Here is a 23,933-nt window from a genome sequence, read left to right as displayed (position 1 = left end):
CAGGTTACGCTGATTTGCCAAAATACATGTTAATATCAAAGTTTCTACTTATGAGGTAATTCAAGGTAGGTTGATCTTTGATCAAGGAAATGACTTACAAGAAAACACAATTATGTGATCACATGTGTATGACACAATTTCCTTGTCTTTTATCCCATGTGATTTGGATAATGAGTTCCTTCTGTTTGTGATAATACGTAGATGCATGCCATATACTGATGATGTATTCTACTATTGTTTTACATATGAGGCAAGTTGTTTGAAACAAAGTTTTTGATTGAAGGTTTTAGCTATGGGTATCTATGGTCAAAATCCAGTGGAAAGATACTGTATTAGTGTTGCCTAAGTAGGAGAATGTTGGGTTTTTGGACTTTACTAACACAAGTGACCCATTGGGTCCATAATGGTTAGGTCCACACAAAGGGGATAAGCCTAGCCCAATCTATAATGGGAGTAGGTTAGGGCTAGGGGGTTACTATAAATAGTCTCTATGGTCTCTATAGTCTCTAGAATGTGAATCACAGTTACTCATAGGAGAAATCCATGTAAGAAACTGCAGAAGACCCTAGAAGGTTATCTTGTTAGTGAGATCAATCTCAAAAAGTCTCCATTATAATTGTTGTCATGATCACTCTCACCACCACCAAAACTAGAGAAAAAGATAAAGTTGGAATTGGACATCATGGCAGACCTTCGATGCTATTGGAGGTATACCTCCGCAACCTCCCTAAAGTTAATTTCCAAACAGTTTTAACTTGGAGGTAAAATGTCAAGAAATTTGATTGTACTAAAATAAGGGGACATTTCAAACCTTAAAGAGAATATCAATTGACACAACTCAACCTCAAAATTCTATTCAATATCAATAAAATGGGAGAGGGATAGGTATGCCGCCGACATCAAGTATGCTTGCGGATAGCGCCAATAGGAACACATGATGGAGTATCACTCAGGAAAGATATGAGGGTCATTTCAAAAAAAGGGAAGAGAGAAATAGACACAATGGGTGCTAGCATACTTGATATCGGCGGTATACCCAATCTTTTCCCCGATAAAATATTCTTCTCTCAACTATTGGATTCAAACATCTACACAAGTTGACATCAAATTAGGTAAATCTTATATCCTTGACTCTCTTTTAAACATCAGGATTCCCCTTCTCCAAACCTGGCGTGACCGGACCAATGACCATTTTGTAGAGGCAGATTTCTACATTTGATAGAAAGTTCGATGAACGGTGTCGATTGAATTAGTACAATTTCGTGGGTCCCCCTTTGCTCTCATTGGGAGAGTACAATACGCGCGGCGTCGAGGTCGTCGTTAGTTGTGGATATGCGACGCGGACCACAGTCACAAACTCACCATACACGTCCCACTTTCTCTCTCTCTCTCTGGGTCAGTGTTAGCGTGTGTAATACTCGTATTACACTCTCACTCCAATCATCCGGCGGTTGGGCGAGTATAGTCTGAGAATCTCTTGTCCTCTTCCTTTCCTCCTTGATCTTTATTCTCCGGTAGACCCCTGACGTTGGGCATCAGTAATAGCACGTGCTCTTTTTTTGTCACGTGGAGAATGGAAGGTGGCATACACCAGAGAGCCTTACCAGAAAAACACAGGCACAGAGGCTTCCACTTCCACTTCCACTTCCACTTCCACTTTCATTCCGGAGGTTTGCATGAGAGACTTTTGGATTGGAGGGTTTTAAGAAAGACTTGAATCGATATCGTTGGGTGGAGGGTTTCATTGTATATACTACATAGCGCCATAGGAAAAATGAGGGCGGGAAACCTTAACGCTTTCAACTCCAGAATTCCAACGGTCGGCAACAATGGAGGTTTCTCCTTCTGGCGCCGTATTAATCCATTCCTTCCCACAAACAAAAACAAACCAATTATCTTGGCTCCCTCTCTTCTTTCTGCCGTTAATGTATCGCCCGCTCCAGATATTCGATCAATTTCGCGACCTGTTAGAGCCACCGGAAGATCGGACCAGGTTTTCTATTGCAGCCATGGCCCAAGGAGCTTATTTTTTGGCAGTATTCTTGAATATTTATTTATTTTTAAATATTTTTGGTTCTCTTCTGTAGTTTAATTGTGTGGATTGTATATCCTGAAATATTGATTTTAGTTTCTGTAAGTTGATGTCGTCCTGAAGTTTCATGTAGTGGGTGAAGGAAAGGGGAAGGAGGGGGGCGAGGGGGGCGGGGTGGAGGGGATTGTGTTTGGTATGTATTCTCGGAGTTGATTCTGGGTCTTAAATACATTTTAAAACCCGATTCTGCTCTATTTTCTTGCTCCATAATGCATTCTAGACACAGAATCTGTTCCCACTAAAGAAAGAATGGTATAGAAGAAACAGAGTGAGGGGGCTGTGGAGGGAAACCTTCCATTTCTTTTTTCCCTTAGTAATGGCAAAAGAAGTGGCTGGCAATTGAGCTGTAACATGGACTCTATGATGGCAGGTGCTTTACTTCACATTGTGTGGGAAGCGTTTCAAAGACATTGCGTTATAATGTTTATTTTCAGTGAATGATGATTTTGTTGTACCTATATTGATTGGTCTTTTGGAGATCTATTTTAATAAATGAATTTTCTCTTCCTGTTTTCTTTGCATCTCAGGTGGACTGTAATGGAAATCAAAATGGTGGTATCTCAAACTCATGGAATGCATTAAATTCAGCTAAGGCATTATTGGATTTTGTTATATCCAACTTCCGTCCAATAGGTAATGCCACTCTTTTGAGCCAGATATATTTATTCTCACTATCTGTATTTTGTGTTCTTATCATAACATGTAGTGTGATTTTACTGTTTTATTTCTGTAGCTGTATTGGATGAGTACCAAAAAAAAGAAGTGATTTAGATCATGAGTTCTGAATTCTTATGATGTTTGCCACAATTTATTTCAGATAGTAGGGTGATGCTATGTATGAGAGAGTGTCTTCATTGTTTTCAAATAATTTAAAAATTTTAATCATGAAATACACTAAAGATTTTTTGCCAAGTGGAATAGCTAATGTGGGTTGCTCTAAAGCTCAAGATTATCTCAAAAGCCCAATCAATATATATATATATATATATATCAGGTGTGCACAACCCAAAATTGAAGACAATTGAGCAAATTGATGGGTAGCAGTGAGTGTGAAGGGTATCATTTTAGACCAAGTGCAAATAGCCTTATATCCTGGAGTGAAAGCTTGAGAAAACTCAGAGGAAATGCAATTTCATTCAATCCATATTAATTCATTGGTCATTGCCATATTTATATATTCAAGACCCAGTATAGAAGAGTTAGAATATGAGGATGAGGGAAGAACAATGAGATGAGGAGGAAGATGGAGAAGTAGGATAGGTAGAAGAAGAGAAATCGATGGTATGGTGGAATAATGTGTTGTGAGTAAAATCTCACTAACACCAATATATTACTTCACTAACATATTTACAAGATATTATACATACCTCACGAATGAGGAAAAGGAAAATAAAACATAACATAACAAATTACTAAACTACCCTTAGAGTAAGATAACTAATATCTTTAAAACTCCCCCTCAAAGTGGAGAATAAATATCATGCATTCCCAGCTTGGACAGTAGAGAACTGAACTGATGATGAAGAAGACCCTTTGTGAAGATATCAACCACCTGATCTCGAGTCCTCACAAAAGATGTGCATATATAACCAGTGTCAATCTTTTCTTTAATGAAGTGTCTGTCCACCTCTATGTGCTTTGTTTTGTTATGTTGCGCAAGGTTGTGGGCTATACTTATCGTAGCTTTGTTGTCATAATAAAGCCTCATAGGTGCCTCAGCATCAAATCTCAACTCTTGGACTAGCCTTCTCAATCAGAGAAGCTCACACATTCCATGAGCCATGACTCTAAATTCTACCTCTGCACTAGACTAAGCCACCACAGATTGTTTATTGCTCCGCCATGTAACTATGTTTCCACCTACAAATGTGCAATAGCTTGATGTAGATCTCTTATTAGAGACTAAGCCAGCCCAGTCTGCATCAGTGAAGCCTTCTATCCTCAATTGGTTATGATTGAAAAAAGTAGTCCATTTCCTGGAGAGAACTTCAAGTACCGGAGAATGCAGTAAACCGCATCCAAGTGCCCATTCTTGGGAGCATGCATAAACTGACTCACCACCCCCACTGCATAAGTAATGTCTGAACGAGTCAAGGACAAATAAATAAACTTTCCAACTAGCCTTTGATATGTCCCTGCATCAACAAGAGAAGGGCAGCATCTTCCTCCCAGATTATGATTCTGCCCAATAGGAGAACTTGCATGTTTATAGCTTAACATTCCTGTTTCTTTCAATAGGTCTAGAATAAACTTCCTTTGGCATATATTTATGCTCTTCTTGGAACTAGACACTTCAATTCCTAGGAAATACTTTAAGGGTCCTAGATCCTTAATCTCAAACTATTGAGCTAAGTAGTTCTTCAGATTGACTATCTCCAGTTACCACAATGTTATCAACATAGACAATCAAAGTTGTAATGGTGCCATTACCACTCTTAGTGAACAGAGTGTGGCCAGCCTGACTTTGGGAATAACCATTCTTCGGGATGGCCTATTAGAACCTTTCAAACTAGGCCTTTGGAGATTATTTAAGACCATACAGAGCCTTCTTGAGAAGACACACCTTTCTTGCAGCTGAAGAAAACTTAAAGCCGGGAGCAGTTTACATATACACCTCCTCTTCTTAGTCGCCATGTAGAAATGCATTCTTCACATACAATTGATACAATGGTCAATCCTTATTCATTGTCAGAGATAAAATGACCCTTATGGTATTATGCTTAGCCATAGGAGTAAATGTCTCATGATAGTCAATCTTATACACTTGGCTATATCCTTTTGCCATTAGCTTTGTTTCATACCTCTCAATAGTACCATTGGACCGGTACTTGATTGTGTAGACCCACCTGCATCCAACTGGAGTTCTTCCCCTTGGAAGGTCAATCAATTTCTAGGTACAATTTTTTTCTAGGGCCATCATTTTCTCAGTCATGGCTTGCTTCCACTTAGGGTCAGATATAGCATCAGAAACATTCTTGGGAATAGAAGCAGATGAGAGGGCATTAGTAAATGTAACACCTATAGGGGAGAGAGAGTCACAGGAAATAAACTAGGCTATAGGAATAGTACAAGCTCTCTTTCCCTTCCTAATAGCATTAGGAAGATCTAACTCTGATGGAGAAGGAAGGAGATTACATGATTGAGGAGGGTGGATCTTAGGAGTTGGATTCAAAGAGGATTCTTGGCAGGTCTTCTTGTTCCTCCTTGTATACACAATGATCAAGTTTTCATTACCTGAGCTTGAACCACCTTTTGAATAATCACCAACATCAGTAATATCCATCTTTTTGTGTTTCCCAATGTCAAACATAAAAGGAGAGATAGGCAATGGAGAAAGAAAAAGGGATCTCTAGGATCTCATCAGAAGCCTTTTTACCTCCATTATACTCTCCCTGAAAAGGATGCTGAGAAAAGGCAAAAAATAGTGCAGACTCAAGAAAAGTGACATTTTAGAGAGAAGCCTTCGTCTAGAAGAAGGATGATAACACTTGTATCCCTTGGTAGTGGAGGAGTAGCCATGAAAGATACATTTAAGAGCCTTGGGGTCTAGTTTAGTCCGAGAATACTTATTAACATGGATATAATAGATACACCCTAACACTTTGGGGAGACAAGGTCTCCAAGGGAGTTTTGGAGCTAAGGAGTTATGTTGGCATACGGTTGATTAAATAAGTAACAGTAAGGAGAGCATCAGACCAAAAAGATTTAGGAACATACATGCCAAAGATAAGACTCCTACCGACCTCTCACAAATAGCGGTTTTTCCTCTCAGTTACCCCATTTTGTTGGGGTGTGTCAACACAAACTAGTTGATGGATAATGCCATGATTAGTAAAAAAGTCTTGAAGACCACCATACATATACTCCTCTTTTTATTAGAACGAACAATTTTAATTTTAGTGTCAAACTATGTACATACCAAATGATAAAAAAAATTAAAGGCATCATACACATCACTCTTGTGCTTCATCAGAACTGTCCAAAGTAGTATGGGAAAAACCATCAACAAAAGAAACAAAGTAATGAAAACTAAGTAAAGAAGTAGTGGTAGAAGGTCCCCAAACATCAGAGTGCATAATGTGAAAAGGAACAACAAATCTATTACCATGATAAGGATAAGAAGAATGACAATGTTTGGAAAAAATGCATGGTTCACAATGAAAGACATGGGAACTATGAAAAGAAGTAAATAAATGAGGTAATTGTTTTCTCATAACAACAAAAAGTGGATGTCAAAAATATTGGTGCCACAACATCACAGAATCCACAGAACTGCTATCAGTACGTCCAAACACATAGGACTGAGCTATAGCCAAAAAAGGTGATTGAGATTTAAGCAGGTAGAGTCCTTGTTCGTCACCCCCACTGCTAATAATCCACTTCGTTACTAAATCTTAAAAGAGAAAATGAAAAGGAAAAAAAGTGAAATAATAGTTTAAGGATTTTGTCAGGTGACTCACAGATAAGAGATTACAGGTAAGGTGAGGAATGTGATGAACAAAATCAAGTGAAACTGAAGAAGTAATAGGAATGCTACCTTTACTAGAAATGGAGGAAAGCGAGCCATCAATAATCCTGACCTTATCTCTACTAGAACAAATAGAGTACGTATCATAATAATGGGACGTACCAGTCATATGATCCATAGCACTAGAATCAATAACCTAAGATGGAGCTGAGGAAGGGGTAGATGAGGAAACCTGCAAGGCAAAAGCTGAGGAATCTAGCACTATAAGGGAAGAAGATCATGATGAGCCTCCCAATTGAGACATGGCTGTGGAATGCTACAATATCCTCCCTAGTAAGGGGGTTGTGCTCTGCCTGTGGGCTAGGAGTAGACCCTATAGTAGTATGCTCGGCCTCAACACTGTGGGCTCTAGCTCTCCCATTATGTCTACCACGAGCACCACTGGAACCACCATGCATGCTAGGAGATCGATCATGAAGAACCCAGCAGCTCTCTTTGGTATGCCCAGACTTTCCATAATGATCACATCATCTATCATCTTCACGAGGTGGGCCCTGGCCTCGGCCACCACGACGCCAATCTCTCTGAGAGCTAATAGTAAGAGCTGACCTCTCAAGAGGAGGGACATGTTCTATGGCCACCTGCCTGGTCTCCTCACTCTGCAAATAGCTACAGACTTCATCAAGGGATAGAAGAGGAGACTAGCCATATATTTGTATCCGGATTGGCTCATACTCAGGGTTCAACCCACTAAGCAAAATAAGAACCTATTCCTTTTCAAATGTCTAATAAACCTAGCTTCATCCTCAGGATTGGACAGTTGAAAATCTCTATAGTGATCATACTCCTCCCAAAGACTAATGAAAATGTTGTAGTACTCATAAATGGTCCTATTCCCTTGCTTCATGCCAATGACCTTCTGAAGTAGTTGATAAACTTTGGCCGAGTCACCCACACGATCAAAAGTTTTGTAATATTGTCCCAAATATCCTTGGTAGTTTCTTTCCTTATAAACCTTCTTCCAATCTCAAGTTTCATGGAAAAAATCAGCCATGTCATCATAGTGGTGTTTTCAGTCTCTCACTTTGGATATGTTGGGTCATCTGAGTTAGAAGCCTTAATGGTACCTATAACATACCCTAGCTTTCCCCTACTTTGCAAAGAAAGCTTCACGGAATGAGCCCAATCCAAATAGTTGGTGTTGTCCAACTTCACAATAGAGATTTAGGTATGTGGGTTATCAAAAACCATAGGCGGAGGAGGAGCACCACTTGATACACTGGCTAAAATATCATCAAAAAGGCCTCCAAGTCCATTATCTTCAGACATATTGTAAAAAGAAATTCATACACAATATGGGGAGTACACACTCTACCCAACTTTGCCTCAATAGGTACTCAGAGATAAACCCCAACAAGAGGTAAACACACAATGCCAAAGCAAACTAAATCAAGGCACACTTTAGTGCAAACAAATTAGGACATAATACTTCAAGGATCACAAACAATACATCTCAAAAAATAGCATGGCCAGAATCTCTCACACAATGAGCTGTGGAAGCAAAATAAGAGGAAAAAATAGGGGAGGCAGTACCTTCCAACCTACATAAAAATTAGTTATGAGCTCACCGTTCAGCCCCCCTAGGACCGAGTGCTTAGAGGATTAGTAGGTAGGCCTTGGGCGATCCAAAGGGTGTGTACCTCACCTCCAAAGGCTGTTGGATGAGAGAGAAGAAGGAATCCCAAAGGAGGGCTGGCGGTAGTCATAAATAGCCTAGAATTTGTGACTGTGAGCTCCAAACAGCTTCAACCTTCCAGTTCTTCGCATAAAACCTCCTCTTGGGTTAACTTTGACCTTCCTTTAAGCTCATCCCATAGATTCTTCAAGTTTTTTCACATAATGATCTCTTCCTTGGAACCTTTTATAACATAGGGTTCCAAAGAGAGGAAATAGAAGTAGAAAACTTGTAATTCGACTCTCAAACCAAGATCTTGTGTTCTGATACCAAGTTAGAATATGAGGATGAGGCTAGAACAATGAAATGAAGAGGAAGATAGAGAAGTAGGAGAGGGAGAAGAAGAGAAATCGATGGTATGGTGGAATACTATGTTGTGAGTAAAATCTCACTAACACCAATATATTACTTTACTAACATATTTACAAGATATTAAACGTAACTCCCTAAGGAGGAAAAGAAAAATAAAACATAACATAACAAAGAACTAAACTACCCTTAGAGTAAAATATTTACAGAGGCCTTTCTTATTTATTTTGTAGATTAGGGATTACAACCTTTGACAAATAAGGTTTAAGCTAGGTAAGAATGAGACATAGATCTTATCCTAACATACAATGAATCTAAGACATTTAATCTTAACATTATCCTTAACACTCCCCCTCAAGTTGGGGTATAAATATCCCTCATGCCCAATTTGAATACATAAGATGGAATGATATAGAAGTCACACATTTTTTGAATATATCAGCTAATTGGTTCTCGGAAGTGAAAAATGGAATACAAATGAGCCTTGGTCAGGCTTCTCCTTGATAAAGTGTCTATCAATCGCATTATGTATGGTCGATTCTTGCTAGATAAGGTTATGGGCTATACTGATTTTTACCTTTTTTGGGTGAATAATATAATTCATTACCAAGAAGAAGAAGAATATACAAGACCCTTATGAAGGGGGGGGGGAAAGAAAAGGGGGGACAAGCCCTCAGGGAAGAGAGGGGGCCTGAATTAAAGATGGGGAGAGGCCCCAAGATGCAACAATGTGGCTATTCCAAAGGGAGGCAATACAACTTTTGGAAATCTTAGAGGCTTTAGCTTTAACATCAAAGGAGATGGAGTTTTAAATCTGACTGAGAGTATGAGAATTGGAGGTCAATTTTCCACAGTTGCGCTCCATCCAGATTTAATTGATGGTAGCACAGAAAGCGAGCTTCCCCACAGTGTCACAGACGGAAGATCCAATAAAAGTCATATCCGCCCATAACCATTCCCTATGAAGAGGGAGGGTCCTACTCTTGGGCCAGCATTTTACAAGGATTCCTTTCCAAATGGAGGAAGTAAAGTAGGTAAAAAGGAGATGCTTAATATCTTTAGAAGCAAACCCACAAAGACAACACAAGGGAGAGATAGGGATCTTCCGCCTGATGAGGAAGGCATGGGTAGGGAGGCAGCCAGTGAGAGCTCGCCAAGTGGTGAAGCTGTGACAGGGGATGTGATGCTTGAACCAAATAATCTTATGCCAAAGGGTAATAGAGCCCTGAGGTCTGATGAAGTCCTAAACAACTTTGGAAGAGAAGGAGCATGTCCTGGAGGGAGTTTAGATAATGGAGTCCCCTTTCTTAGCTGGGCATCAGAGATGGAAGGCAATGATGACCAAATATTATCAAGCTGAGGAGATGAGGAAGCTGGGGGAGACCACCTTCCCAAAGTTAAAATATCTTGAACTAATGCTTGCTTCGGGAGGCCAGAACTATAGATGGTCCTTGCACTAATGAGGTGGAGAAGAACTCCTTTCTGGTGCCAAGGGTGTAGCCAAGAGAGGTGGAGAATTCGTCTCCAACGTCGAAGCTGATGGCCTTGGAGACAATTGGTCTGAGCTCTAATGTCTTACGCCACACACAAAAAGCATTTGTCGAAATGGGGGAAGACCAGAGGGAATCAAAGTGGAGGAGACCCAAATAAATAAAATCCACCCATATACTCTTCTTCTTGTTGACCAGCTTCTAGATAAGCTTAATGATGCCAGTCGAGTTGACATCCTGAATACATCTCAGACCCAACCCACCTTAAGATTTAGGATAGAAGACAACAACCCAACTTAGAGGGCAAAGGAATCTAGAGCTTTTGAAACCTTTCTAGAGGAAAGTGGCAAAGATAGATTCAAGCTTGGCAATGGTAGACCAGTGTAGCCCATAGATCTCTGACCAGTAAATATCGGAAGCTTAAAGAACAGTTCTAATGAGTTCCTGACGGCCCACAAAGGATAGAAGTTTGCCCTTCCATAATTGAAGCCTCTTCCTAATGAGATCAAAGCATAGGAGTGCAGTGGTGACCAGACAATCTGGATGAAATCAAAGGGAGACCTAAGTAATAACCAATAGATGACCAAGGGAGAATCCAGTCATTTCTAGTAAAGAAGCCTTAACAGGCTCGGAAGCCTCAGAAAGGAAGATGAGAGACTTCCTCAAGTTGACATGGAGCCCAGACATAAATTCAAAGAGCTACAAGCTATGCATAATAACCTCCAAGGATGTAGTGTTTTCATTAGAGAAGATCATCAGATCATCAGCAAAAGCTAAATGTGAAAGCTTGATGGCCTTACACTTAAGAATGGGGGCAATAAGTTGTTGGTCTGTAGAAGATTGAAAAATTCTTGATAGCACCTCCAGGGCTAAGGAGAAGATATAAAGGGAAAGAGGACATCCCTATCTAATCCCCGCTGAAGCTGAGAAGAAACCTGCTGGGCTACCATTCACCAACACAGAGAAATAGGGAGAAGAGATACGATGATGAACCCAATTGACAAACACTTGGGGAAATCCCATCTTGGCCATTATTGAAATAATGAAATCCCATCTGAGAGAATCGAAGGCTTTGTGGATGTCAATCTTCGAAATGGCAGCCTGGTCATGAGATTTTCTATCAAAGCCTCTCACAATCTCATTGCAAAGGAGGATATTGTCACTAATGCTTCTACCCGGGATGAATGCCGATTGGTTTCACTGACAAGTGGATCAATGACCAGTTTCATTCTGTTGGCAAGGATCTTGGCATTGAATTTGTATAATAAATTGCATAAGGAGATAGGCCTGAAGTCATTCATAGAATTTGTTCCATCTTTCTTAGGAATGAGGCAGAGGAAAGTGTGGTTTGATCTGCCTAGGATTGTAGAAGAAGCTCTTAACAACTTTGATGAGATCAAGATTGATGATATCTCAGGAGGCAGTGAAGAATCCCATGCTCAACCTTCTAGCCCAGGGGCTTTGTTGGCCTTGTGAGAGAGAATAGGTGATTCAATTTCCTCGTCAGTAGGAACAACATGAAGCATGCTGGCCAGATTTATAGGAATGAATTTGTTTAGTAGGTCATCTTGGATGGAGAAGGTAGGCCTTGGCTGTTGATTAAACAAGTCCTTGAAGTGGTCAACTGCAACTGCTTTAATACCATCAACACTGAGAACACAGGATCCGTTGGGGTCGAGCAATATAGGGATGGAGTTCATGTTTGTTCTAGCCTCCATGGATCGATGAAAGTAAGCTGAGTTGGAATCTCTTAATTCGAGCCATTTAATTTTAGCCTTTTGCCTTAAAAAGCTCTCCTCTTGGGCAAGGAAGGAAGAGAGGGAAACCGAGACAGTTTTTTCTTCTTCAGCCAATATGGAGTTGAGAGGATCTGTTTGCAACAACACCTGGATAGAAGTGAGATTATTCCTACTTTTAATAACCTGAGAGGTAATACTTCCAAAAGAGTTAGTATTCCAGCTTTAAGTGCCTCTTTAACATTCCGAAGCTTCCTAGCAAGGGCTATGAGGGGGGAAGAAGGCTTAGACAGGCTTGTTTCAAGCTTCCCTAACAATAGGGAGAGACTCCAAATGAGAGGACCACATATCAAAAAACTTAAAAGGCTTGGGGCCAAAGGAGATTGATGGATGGATAAACAGGGAGATGGGGCAGTGGTCAGAAATACCTGGGGGGATTAAAGGTGCCATGGACGAAGGGAAGGATGTGATCCAAGTCTTATTAACTAATATTCTGTCCAATTTGCAGGCAATGCGGGAAGCACCAATGCTTTTATTGTTCCAGGTGTCTTTAAGACCTGTCCAACAGAGATCATTGACAATTATGTACTCAATGCAATCATTGACAGCATCACTATGGGTCAGCTTAATAGGGTCCCCTCCCTGCTTTTTATGGCTGAAACAGACAATATTAAAATCACCACCGATACCCCAAGGAAAAGAACCAATGTGGGTGGTAAGGCTTCGGAAATCATTCCAGAGAACCTCTCAGGTAGAAGCACAGTTAGATGTATAGATGGCTGAAAAAATAAAGGTGGAATTGGTAGTGACATCAGTGATGATTAGGTGGAGGATTTGGGCAGAGGAGGGAAGCAGAGAAATTAAGATCTTGGAGGGGTCCTAGATTATCCAGATACGACCATTTGGATGGTGGGAGTAGTTGAAACTGAGCGACCATCCAGGGGCTACAGAGGAGACAATACGGGAGGCTATATTTTCTTTCATATAGGGTTTGTAGTAGGCAGCAAAAGCCAAGGTGGACATCTTTAATGATGGATCGAACAACAACTTGTTTTGGAGGGGTGTTGAGACCCCTCACATTCCAAATCAGGCTTTGAGACATTAAGTATGATTTGGATGGGGTAACAAAAGCTCCAATGAGATGGGGCTGGCAGAAGCAGTGAGAGAGCTGGTCTTGCCTCTCCACTGATAGGAGCGAGAAGCAGTGGAGGAACTGGTCTTGTTGAGGCTCTTGCTTGGGAGATGGGGGTCCTTGGTTAAAGTCTTGGGTGCAGAGGAACGGAGAACCAGTATTGGAATGGTGGGCGAAGAAGAAAAGGAGTAGGTCAAGTTAGGTTGGACCAGATCCGATGGATGAAGGTTCGAATAGGTTAAAGGTGGGTAGGCGACTAGGGAGTTATAGGCTTCAGGAAAGGGCTTAGGCCCAATAAGGGAGGGCACGATGGGCTTTCAGTGGGTGGGTCTAATAAAGACGGGTATCGGCCTGAGAGATGAAATACCAGCATGACTTAAGGGGCGAGGGGTAGAGTTGTCACGTTGTGACTTGGCAGGATGCCAAGACAACTGGGAGAGGCTCAGAAGAAGGTTGACCATCAAGAGTAAAAGCCGAGGCAATGATGGGGATCTTCTCAAGGGAGCACCTGGAGATAGGAGAGGAGGATCTCGGTAGAGGCAATCTGTTAGTAGCAGACGATGAGAGACAGTAGGAGAGAAATCCAAATTTTCCTTGTCCGAGGAGCAAACAGATTGAGTGCGATGGCTCAGAGGATTACTCCAGCAAGAAGAAGCATTGTCAGGGGACAAGCAACGGCTAGAAGAGGGCTCTTCCTGGCTCTCAACATCAAATTGTAGAGCTTGGAATCGGTTGTCACCAATGGGCAAGGTGCTAGCAGGGACCGAAGGGTTGGAGGGGGTCTCTCTGGTGTCTTCAGTAGTAGGTTGCTGGCGATTTCGATTCCTTCGATGGCACTGGGCTCTACCACGACTAGGAGATCGAAAAGTAAGAGGCTCATCTCCCATGATCGAACAATCACGATGGTGAAGTGGCACAAGGGAATCTAACACATGGATCTCAGAAGCCGGCTGCTCAGGGTGACATAGGGAGGAGTCATGGCCAAAAATCTTGCAAACTAGGCATTGGGGAGGCCTCCAGTCGAACTGAATCTCTTGTTGGAAGCAGATATCATTGCCATCCTGGTCAGAGATCGAAGAAGGGAACGGATCAGAGCAGCAGAGACATCAAAGCAAACTTTGGCGTAGGCTAACCAGTCTTTTCGGCATGTTCTGGCATCAGTATACAGTGGTTTCCCCAAAACTGAGCTGATCGAGCTAAGTCCCTCAGAGCACCAGAAATGTAGAGGAAGGTAGGCAATGTAACCCACAGTGGAATGGTGGAATAATCGACTCGGTTGAGAAGCAATTGCCGCTGCCAAGGTCTAAGGAAAATCGGCTTCCTTCCAACAGAACAAGGACCACCAAGAAGGATACGCTTCATATCTTGTTCATCTGAGAACTTGAAGATGAAGAAGCCGTGATCCAAAAAGATTGTTTCCACAATGCTGTTAGTTCTCCATTGTTTCATAAGGGAGTGCTTAACCAGATGAAAGAGGGGGCGGCTGCCCAGAAAGTGCCCAACTAATGAGAGCTTCCAGCTGGAAGCTTCTGCATCCAGTGAACTAGAATCACATTTGGCAACAAGCAAGTCAACAATCGAATTGGATGGGACAAAGTGAAGGGGTAGGCCAGCAGCAGAGGAAGGGATAACAAGACCAGGAGGAAAGTTCCAGACTGAACTCGCAGGGAGAACAAGAGGCTGTTACAGAGAAGGGGAGATAGGTGACGGCAAAGAGGGAGTGACCGACTCCTCACCAGGGAGGGCGGCCATGAAAACAAAGGATGACTGATTGTTGCCTTATTGTCATAGTAGAGCCTCATAGGTTCTTTAATATTACCCCAATACTGCCAAGTAACATTTTGGGTCATTTAAGCTCACAAGTACCTTGAGCCATTGCTCAATATTCTACTTCTGCACTGGATCTGGATGCAATTGATTGCTTCTTGCTTCACCAGCTAACTAAATTCCCTCCAAGGAAAGTACAATAACTAGCAGACTAGCAGTACAATGTCGATCATCAATGGATCCTACCCAGTCAGCTTTGGTGGCGGATTCCAATTTCAGATTGCTTTTGATTGAAAATAAAATCCCCATTTCCTGCTGTTGACTGTAAATACCTAAGAATCCAGTATATTGCCTCAAGATGAGCAGCCTATGGATCATGAAGAAACTGGTTAACAACCTCTACAACATAAACAATATTTGGCCAGGTATGGGAGAGGCATATAAATTTCCTACAAGCCGTTGATATCTCTCTTTATCTACCGGATCACCCCATTTGTTGCTAAGTTGATGATTGACTTCAATTGGAGAATCTATAGGCTTACATCTAAGCATATCTGTCTCACTGAGAAGTTCTAGGACATACTTTCTCTGGGAGATGAAGATACAATTGTTAGATCAGGCTACTTCAATTCCTCAAAAGTATTTAAGAGGACCTAAATCCTTGGTCTCGAACTCCATAGCTAATTGAGCATTCGATTTGAAGATTTTTGCATCATCGTTGTTGATTATTACTATATCATCAACATGGACGATGAGGGAAATAAATTTGTTAGACTGGTGTATGACAAACAAGGCGTGAACAGCGTGGGTTTGCTGGTATCTGAACTTCTATATAGCCTTCAGAAACCATCCAAACCAAGCCCACAATGACTACTTAAGACCATAGAGGGATACCTGCACACCTTAGCAATTGTAGATGATGATGTGAAGCCAGGAGGGATATCCATTAAGGAAAGCATTTTTTACATGCAGTTGCTGGACTCCATCCAAGATTTGTAGCACAAGATAGTAGTGCTTAAATAGGGTTCATTTTTGCAACAAGGGCAAAAGTATCCTGATAGTCTCTGCCAAAAGTCTGAGTAAATCCCTTGGCAACCAGACTTGCTTTGTATCTCTTAATGGTTCCATCTGCATTCTGTTTCATAGTGAACACCCATTTACATCCTACTATTTTCTTCCCTTTAGGACGGGGAACAAGCTCTCAAGTACCATTTTTTCTTTAAAACGACCAGCTTCTCTACCATAGCATCCTTCCACTTACGATTTATGATAAATTTTTTCCATCCCTGCGGAATAAATATAAAGGACAATGAAGAAACAAAGGCACTAGAGGATCGAGATAATGACTCATAAGAGACGAAGTTAGAAACAGGGTGTTGGTGCAAATTCTCACACCCTTCCTAATAGCAATAGGAACATTATCATCAGACGATGGAAAAGGAATATGATTGACATCTATGATGGAAGAGCTGGATCAGGGAGTGTAGATGGACATGGTGGACTGGCAATGGCTTGTTCTTTTGTCGATATTATTAAGTGAGCAAAGGTCTCTCCATCCGTTGTCAGTATCAGAGGACTTATGTGAAACAGTATCTGTCCTCTCCCTTGAATTTGAACAATGTCAATAAAGAAGGACTTGTTCTTTTTTCCCCCATTCACTAATTTTACAAATTATAGAGTTACATGGAAAAGTATCTTGTATTTTCCAATAAATTGGCTATTATTAGTAGAGTACTGAGTTATTCTAAGACCACAGAAGGATTAGAGTTAGAAAACGTAATGGACTAGAAATCCAATTTCTCAACAAAGATAAGTCTGATCTATACAGAAGACCAGTCAAGTAGCCTATTGTGTATGGTGAACCAACCAGTGGACTTTGAAAGAAATCTAACTTCGGATTCAAATATATCAAACCCTGATTCTCTTTTGGAATCATCACCAATCTAACCTGGAATCACCACAATAGGATGGGTACCGATCATCACAGAACAAAGCAAAGCAAAGCTTCCATTAAATTATCAAATCGTGTGTGAGGGCCTAGCCCTGTAGATATATTAGCATTACCTTGGGTAGACTCAAACTCTGAAAGTAGAAACTTTATAAAACAAAAACGAATACAGTAACACCTAATCTCGTATAGGACTCAAACTCCTCATATTTAGCTTAGCATGACCCATATAACCCATTGGGGACAATCTAAATTGTATCAATCAATTCACACAAAAGAAAAAATGAATCAATCTTGAACCACGGGGATTGGTTTGAACCAGGTAAACCAAATGAAACCAAACTGCAGGCTCTTTTCTTCCTCTTCTTTTTGCTGGAAATCTGCATCAGTGAGCCATTCAAAAAATTACGTGTAAGAAAGTTTGCATCACATGCCACCTTCTGCCTTTGAAGTATCTCTATGCTGTTTCAAATCCATTATAGGGCAATTGTTTTCCAATCCTTATGCATGCATAGATGTATGCATGCATATAACTCACAAAGCCTTTTCTTAACTATTCAAATTTGGGTATCCTCACAAAAATGTTTTATGTAGCTCTTGTCAGCGGAGTAGCTCTAGGATTTGCAAATCCTACCCTTGGCTGTCTAGCCCATAATTATTCCCTTACAAATTTTGGCACTACTAGAATTTTTCTCATCTCAGGTAGGATTCTAATATTTGTGTGTATTTAACTTCATGGTGTTCTTCTCCAAGGCTTACTTTCTCTTGTGCCTTCCTCTTGCCATGTAGGGATCATGTTGCGGAGTGGGGAAATTAGAGCAGTAGCCGAAGCATGGCCGGCAGGAATGTTTGGACTTGTATGACCTTGATTTTTTTTTAGGTGTCTTCTGTATGTTGTAGATTCCTTCTCCACAAGTTACTTTGGCCTAGTGAGATCTGCCATTTATTTTGGACTGGCAACTGTATCAATTTCTTAAAATATCTTTTGAAACATAACTGATTTCAAAAGAATATCATATTCCTTGTGTTTGATTGGCAGCTGGAATAGTATTTATGAACTTTTGCAGGCCAATGAGCATGGATCTCTATCTCTCTCTCCCTCTTAGAGTGTTTGTGTGTGTGTGCAATCAAAGAATAGACATCGTTGTACTATTGCAGAGAAGGATACAAATTGATGCATTTATGGATGTATGCCATTGCTTGGTTGTTAAATATGCAGTAGGATTTTCTCGTTAGCACTTTTGCAAACGATCATTGGACTTATACATCAGTAATTATTCGTGTTTATTTAGATGTTTACGTTCACTATTAGCATTTCTTTGATTTTTGTTGACAAATCAAAATTATCTTAATAAAAATAAAAGAGATCTTCTATGCTTTATGAGGCCCCATACAAAGCTCTATCACCACTACACCTAAAATGTTCATCATGCCTGGCAGATTGGGTCCACAGATAAATCTCATCAAGAGCTCTAGCTGCCACTAATGTAGGACTAGATTGGACAACCAACTAGACCCAAAACTGCAGGAACTTTTAGACTAGAGAATAACAAAAAACCAGCCTCAAATATGTAGCAACAAAATCAGACATCTTCAACACAGATTTTAAAACAGAAATCAAATTCTGGGCAGAGAACCTATCGGCCAGAATTATAAGAACCCAGAAAACAAACCAGAAAATGGTCTAATTAGCACCAAACTGGGATCGAGTCCCCTTCAGTTTAGCCTAATACTTGATCAAAATCTTAGGACCATTAGGTGGTCAAAACTTTCCAAACAGAAGAGGCTGACAGTGGAGAAGAACAGAGAATGCAACCCATAAATTTTGTAGAATGTTTAGAGCATTTACCTGACTGGTTGAATGATGTAGAACGATAAGAAATCCAAAAATTATGAATACCCACTCGGACTTCTTGTCATAGAGTGTCGATTGGATCAAACACCAATCTCTAGGCCTTAATCAAACACAAGGAAACCCTAGCAGAGGTTAGCGGCAGCAGCAACAGCAACTTGAAACTTTTCATTAATTCAAAATCGTGGGCTATGTCTGCCCTTCTCTTTATTTATATTAATGATGGGGTTTACAAAATTAGTAACTCAAAAATTACTAATTCTGGGAACTGATTATGTAAGTTACTAAAAACTGAAACCGAAAAAGGAAACTAGATCTGACTGAAATTAGAAACTACTTTAAAACAGAATTTAGAAACTAAAGTAAGACTGAAAATTGAAACTAAATTAGAAACTCAATAACTAATTAAAAACCCCATCAACAACCCAATTCATGGGTTGACTTCGACCAGATCTGGTCGATCTAGTCAGCCACTTGGGTCGACCTTGGTCTTAGTTCTTCTCTTGTAAACCCTTGTCGATGCTGCATCAATTCTCCCCAGCTTGAAAACATTTGACTCCGATGAATGGACAAGGGACATGTAGCGCTCATACAAGTCGGGATCAAGCCTCTTGAAATCATCAGCATGAATCCAAGTATAATCACTGCGGGGACAACCTTTCCACTTGACAAGAAAAGTGTGATAACCAGTACCATGGTGGGAGATCTTGTAATTATCACGTCTTCAATAACTTTAGAAGTAAGTGGCTTCAGCTGAGGTAACCTCAACATTTGCTCCGCATCTCCATCATCCGAATGGTGCCCAACATAAAGTTGAAGATCAGCCACATTAAACACATTGCTTATGGTCATGTCATCAGGCAACTCAAGCACATAAGCATTATGTCCTATACATTTCAACACCTTGTAGGAACCCATCTTCCGTGGATGTAACTTGGTATTGACACCCGTTTGAAACCGTTCAGGATTTATTTGAATCATCACCATGTTACCGGGTTTAAACTCCACATAATGCCAATGACGATCAGCAGAAGCCTTATACACCTCTGTTACAATCCCAGATTCCTGTAACCAAACCAGTAAACCAGAAAAAAAGAAGAAGAAAAGAGAAAGATAGGGAGAAGAGAGAGGAGAAATCACAAATAGTCTCAAAAAGGGAGAGCAACATGCGATCTGTCTAGAATGGGCTGATCGTAGGTCCTCTCAATGTATGTATAACAAAAGTAGAAAAAAGAAGAAAAAAGATGGTTACAATAGTACCCCCCAACATAACCATAACCCTAAAGACCACAACTAGGGCCGATGGGACAAGAATGCCCCTATCGGCCCTCGGAATTAGCGCTAATCCCAATATCCGGATTAGCGCCTCTTGATCCTATAATCTCAACAACCACATTGGTCAAGGCAATACATCATCGGATGTTGCCATGCACCTTAATGATATGATGAAAGAACTCATCAGCCTCAATACTAACTCGAGCTTGGGGTGGAAGTGACATAAGATCAATAGGCCGCTTAGGTTGAACTCTAAGCAAGATCTTAAAAGAAGTACGACCTGTTGTCCTATTCACTGAGCTGTTGTAGGCAAACTCTACAATATTAAGAATAGAAGGTCATGTCTTCTCATAATCTCGAACCAAACACCTCAACAAATTTCCCAAGCTATGGTTCACCACTTCTGTCTGTCCGTCTGTCTGTGGATGAAATGTAGTTGAAAAGTTCAGCTTTGTATTTCTTCAACCAAAATGTCTTTAAAAAATAACTCATGAACTTACATCACGATCAGACACAATACTAGTTGGCAGCCCATGTAATCATACCACCTCCTTGAAGGAGAGCTTTGCAACCTGACAAGCATCAAAAGTCTTACGACAATGTATGAAATGAACCATCTTAGAGAAATTATCCACAACCACCATAATGGAATCATATCGTTCTCCAGTAAGGGGTAGTCCAAGGATAAAATCTATCCTAACATCAAGCCACAGTGCATGAGGAACAGGTAGTGGAGAATATAAACTTGTGTTCTATTTTCCCCCTTTTGCCAACTGACATACACGGCATCTCTTGATCACATGATCGACATCCTTTGCTATGTATGACCAATAATATCAATCAGTCACCTATGTAACCTTCCCAAAATGTCCTCCTAATCCTCCTCCATGTAACTCCCGTATCATGTGATGATGTAAGGAAGAATTTGGGATACAAAGCGGTGTGCCAAAGAACAAGTATCCATCATGAATAGAGTACTTTAGGTGTTGTCCACCCTGTTGTAACTCTATAAAACAATGTTAAAATCAGAATCAGATGCATACTCACCTCGTATCTGATCAATGCTAATAACATGTGTTGAAAATGTGCTAAGTGTGAGCACATTCTGGCCAAGTGCATCAGCCACTGTATTCTCTTTTCCCGCCTTGTACTTTGTAGCAAATACAAACTCCTGCAAATAGGCTACCCAGTTGGTATGTCTGTGGCTAATCGACTTTTGTGAGTGAAGGTGCTTTAAGGTTTCATGATCAATGTACAAAATGAAATCTTTACCAATAAGGTAGTGTCTCCAATGGCATAGCACGAGTGCCCACTGATACTAAACTGAGAACTTGCTCAAGAGATTCATCTACTAGTCTACGTGATGACAATAATCAACTACTAAGGCTTTTGCAGACTCTTAAGGCATCCTCTAATACATCCAATGGTGCGTCTACATCCGCTGCTACCTTGGATCATGCAGGTACCTCAGCCCTTTTTACCACTACTTCTTCCCTTCTTACTACTACTTCTACTCCCTGGATAATTGATTTAGGTGTTTCTGCTCATATGACTAGTAAGTCATCCCTGTTTAAGTCATTTTCTCCTAGTACATCTGTTGTTCTTGCAAACGGTGCTTCAACACTGGTGTTAGGTTATGGTACTGTCTCACCTACATCCTCACTTAATTTTTCCTCTGTGTTGCATGTTCCCCAATTTCCATTAAGTCTCCTCTATGTAAGTCAGTTAACCAAGTTATTAAATTTCTCATTAACTTTCTTTCTTTCTTATTATGTTTTTCAGGATCTTCACACGAGGAAGATGATTGGTGGAGGGCGTGAAAAAGATGGTTTATATTATCTCAAGTGTGGCACTCATGCTTCTTCTGCTGTTGGCTACTGCTACTGTTGTTGGGGATGCGACTCCTTTCTAATGGCACTGTCATTTAGGACACTTGTCTTTGTCTAGGTTGAAAATTTTATTTTCTAGGTTTAAGTCTATGCTCAAGTTAGAGTGTGAAGCCTGTGAGTTGAGAAAGCATCACCGTGTGTCCTTCCTATCTCACTCTGTGTCTTGTAGTTCGTCTTTATTTTTTTAGTACATTCGGATGTCTGGGGTCCTTGTAGAGTCAGTAATAGATTTGGATTTTGATATTTTATGACTTTTTTGGATGATCATTCTCGTCTTACATGGTTGTATCTGTTAAATGATCGATTTGAATTTTTATTTGTATTTCAGAATTTTTATAATGAAATAAAAACTCAGTTTGGCATTTTAGTTATTATTTTTTGGTCTGATAATACTTTAGAGTTTATCCAAAATGTGATTTCTGATTTTTGTGCTAACCGTGGGATGATACACCAAATTAGTTCTGCTTATACCCTCCTAGAAATATGGGGTAGCTAAGCACAAAAATCGGCACCTTCTCGAGGTAGTATGAGCTATTATGATACATATGCATGTTCCAAAATTTTTTTGGTGTGACGGGCTTTTAACTGCCTATCATTTGATTAATTGCATGCCTTCCTTGGTTCTTTCCGATCAGTCTCCTCTTTCTATTGTGTTCCCTAATCTGCTAAGTTTTTTAGTTCCTCATTGTGTCTTTGGTTGTGTGTGTTTTTTTCATAATTTGCATGCACCGTCAGATAAATTATCTCCTCGGTCCATTAAGTGCATTTTTTTAGGTTATTCAGGAACTCAGAAAGGGTACAAGTGCTATGATCCTGTTACTCACCAAAATTTTGTTAATGCCAATGCGTCCTTTTTTGAAGGCACATCATTTTTCTCCTTATGCATCCCAGTCTAGGATAGAGTGGAACTCTCCAACTCCTTCTCCCATTCCAAATCTAATTCATTTTCCTGATGCTCCTAGTGCCAGTGACACACCTCCTCTACAGTTTTATTAGCACAAGAAGAAGCTTGGATAGCCTAGTGCCGATACCAATACTCCAGATGATTTTCTCCCTCCATTGCCTCCTTTCTCTGGTGAAGCTCCTATCCCTCTTATCACTGATAACTTAGCAATTGCTCAACGCAAAGGTACATGAACTTGTACCTAAAAATCTATGGCTGTGTATCCCATTGATAACTTTGTTTTATTGTCTCATCTCCCATCAACTATCTATGGTCTTGCCTTATCTCTTTCTACTAAGGCCATTCCCGATCTTATGTTGACACCTTATGTATCCCTAGGTGGAAAATTGTCATGAATGTAGAAATGGATGGTCTCTTGAATCGTGCTACCTGGAGTCTGGTAGATTTACCTATGGGTAAGGACTTGGTGAAGTGTTGATGGGTTACACTATTAAGTTCAGTATGATGGCTCTGTTGAGCAGTTGAAAGCCCATTTGATTGCCAAGGGATACACTCAGACGTATGGGATTGATTATTTTGAGACATTCTCACTGGTTGCTAGGCTAAACTCTATTCATCTACTTATTTCTCTTGCTGTCAACTTTGATTTGCCTTTGTTTCAGTTGGACATCAAGAATGTCTTTTTATATGATGATGTATAGGAAGAGGTGTATATGGAGCAACCTCCTGGTTATGTTACTCAGGGGGAGCATAGAGGTCGTGTGTGTCATTTACTCTGATGGCTCTGTTGAGCAGTTGAAAGCCCATTTGGTTGCCAAGGGATACACTCAGACGTATGGGATTGATTATTTTGAGACTGGTTGCTAGGCTAAACTCTGTTCATCTACTTATTTCTCTTGCTATCAACTTTGATTTGCCTTTGTTTCAGTTGGACATCAAGAATGTCTTTTTATATGATGATGTACAGGAAGAGGTGTATATGGAGCAACCTCCTGGTTATGTTGCTCAGGGGGAGCATAGAGGTCGTGTGTGTCATTTACGTAAGGCTATCTATGGACTTAAACAGTCCCCTCGAGCATTGTTTGACAAGTTTAGCACTATCATAGTAACTTGTGGAATTTCTTAGTATTATTCTGCTCACTCTATTCTTGTTCATCTCAGAGGTGATAAGTTGGCTATCTTGGTAGTTTATGTGGATGATATTATTCTCACTGGTAATGATGAGACAAGAATTTCTGATGTGAAGATCTACCTACAGCAACACTTTCAGACCAAAGACTTAGGTCAGCTTCACTATTTCCTCGGGATTGAAGTGATTCGATGTAAGAAGGGGATC

At 40.5% G+C, this 23,933-nt stretch overlaps 1 protein-coding gene across 4 annotated transcripts; it reads left to right on the top strand.

Moving 5' to 3' along the window:
* The first annotated feature begins 1,598 nt into the window (after window positions 1-1,598).
* On the top strand, window positions 1,599-22,067 carry LOC122065680. Of its 4 annotated transcripts, XM_042629513.1 has the most exons (5): window positions 1,600-1,993; window positions 2,620-2,725; window positions 17,272-17,379; window positions 17,467-17,534; window positions 21,587-22,067. In XM_042629513.1, the coding sequence occupies exons 1-5, from the start codon at window positions 1,775-1,777 to the stop codon at window positions 21,749-21,751; spliced, it is 666 nt and encodes a 221-aa protein (XP_042485447.1). In that variant the 5' UTR covers window positions 1,600-1,774; the 3' UTR covers window positions 21,752-22,067. The 4 variants fall into 4 exon arrangements, with proteins under 4 accessions (XP_042485450.1, XP_042485449.1, XP_042485447.1 ...); XM_042629516.1 differs by lacking the exon at window positions 17,272-17,379 and having other exon boundaries at window positions 1,599-2,033; XM_042629515.1 differs by lacking the exon at window positions 17,272-17,379 and having other exon boundaries at window positions 1,599-2,036.
* The last annotated feature ends 1,866 nt before the right edge of the window (window positions 22,068-23,933 follow it).

This window comes from Macadamia integrifolia, unplaced genomic scaffold (genome assembly GCF_013358625.1).
Source record: "Macadamia integrifolia cultivar HAES 741 unplaced genomic scaffold, SCU_Mint_v3 scaffold2090, whole genome shotgun sequence".
NCBI classification, from domain to species: Eukaryota; Viridiplantae; Streptophyta; class Magnoliopsida; order Proteales; family Proteaceae; genus Macadamia; species Macadamia integrifolia.
This window is presented reverse-complemented; position numbering and strand designations above follow the sequence as displayed.

What these genes read in the sequence shown, in the direction of transcription:
- LOC122065680 (XM_042629513.1), top strand. Translation starts at nt 1,775, where the DNA reads ATGAGGGCGGGAAACCTTAACGCTTTCAACTCCAGAATTCCAACGGTC. An exon ending in ATCCAACTTCCGTCCAATAG is followed by an intron (nt 2,726 to 17,271) that starts GTAATGCCACTC and finishes TGTTTTATGTAG; the next exon opens with CTCTTGTCAGCGGAGTAGCT. An exon ending in TAGAATTTTTCTCATCTCAG is followed by an intron (nt 17,380 to 17,466) that starts GTAGGATTCTAA and finishes CTTGCCATGTAG; the next exon opens with GGATCATGTTGCGGAGTGGG.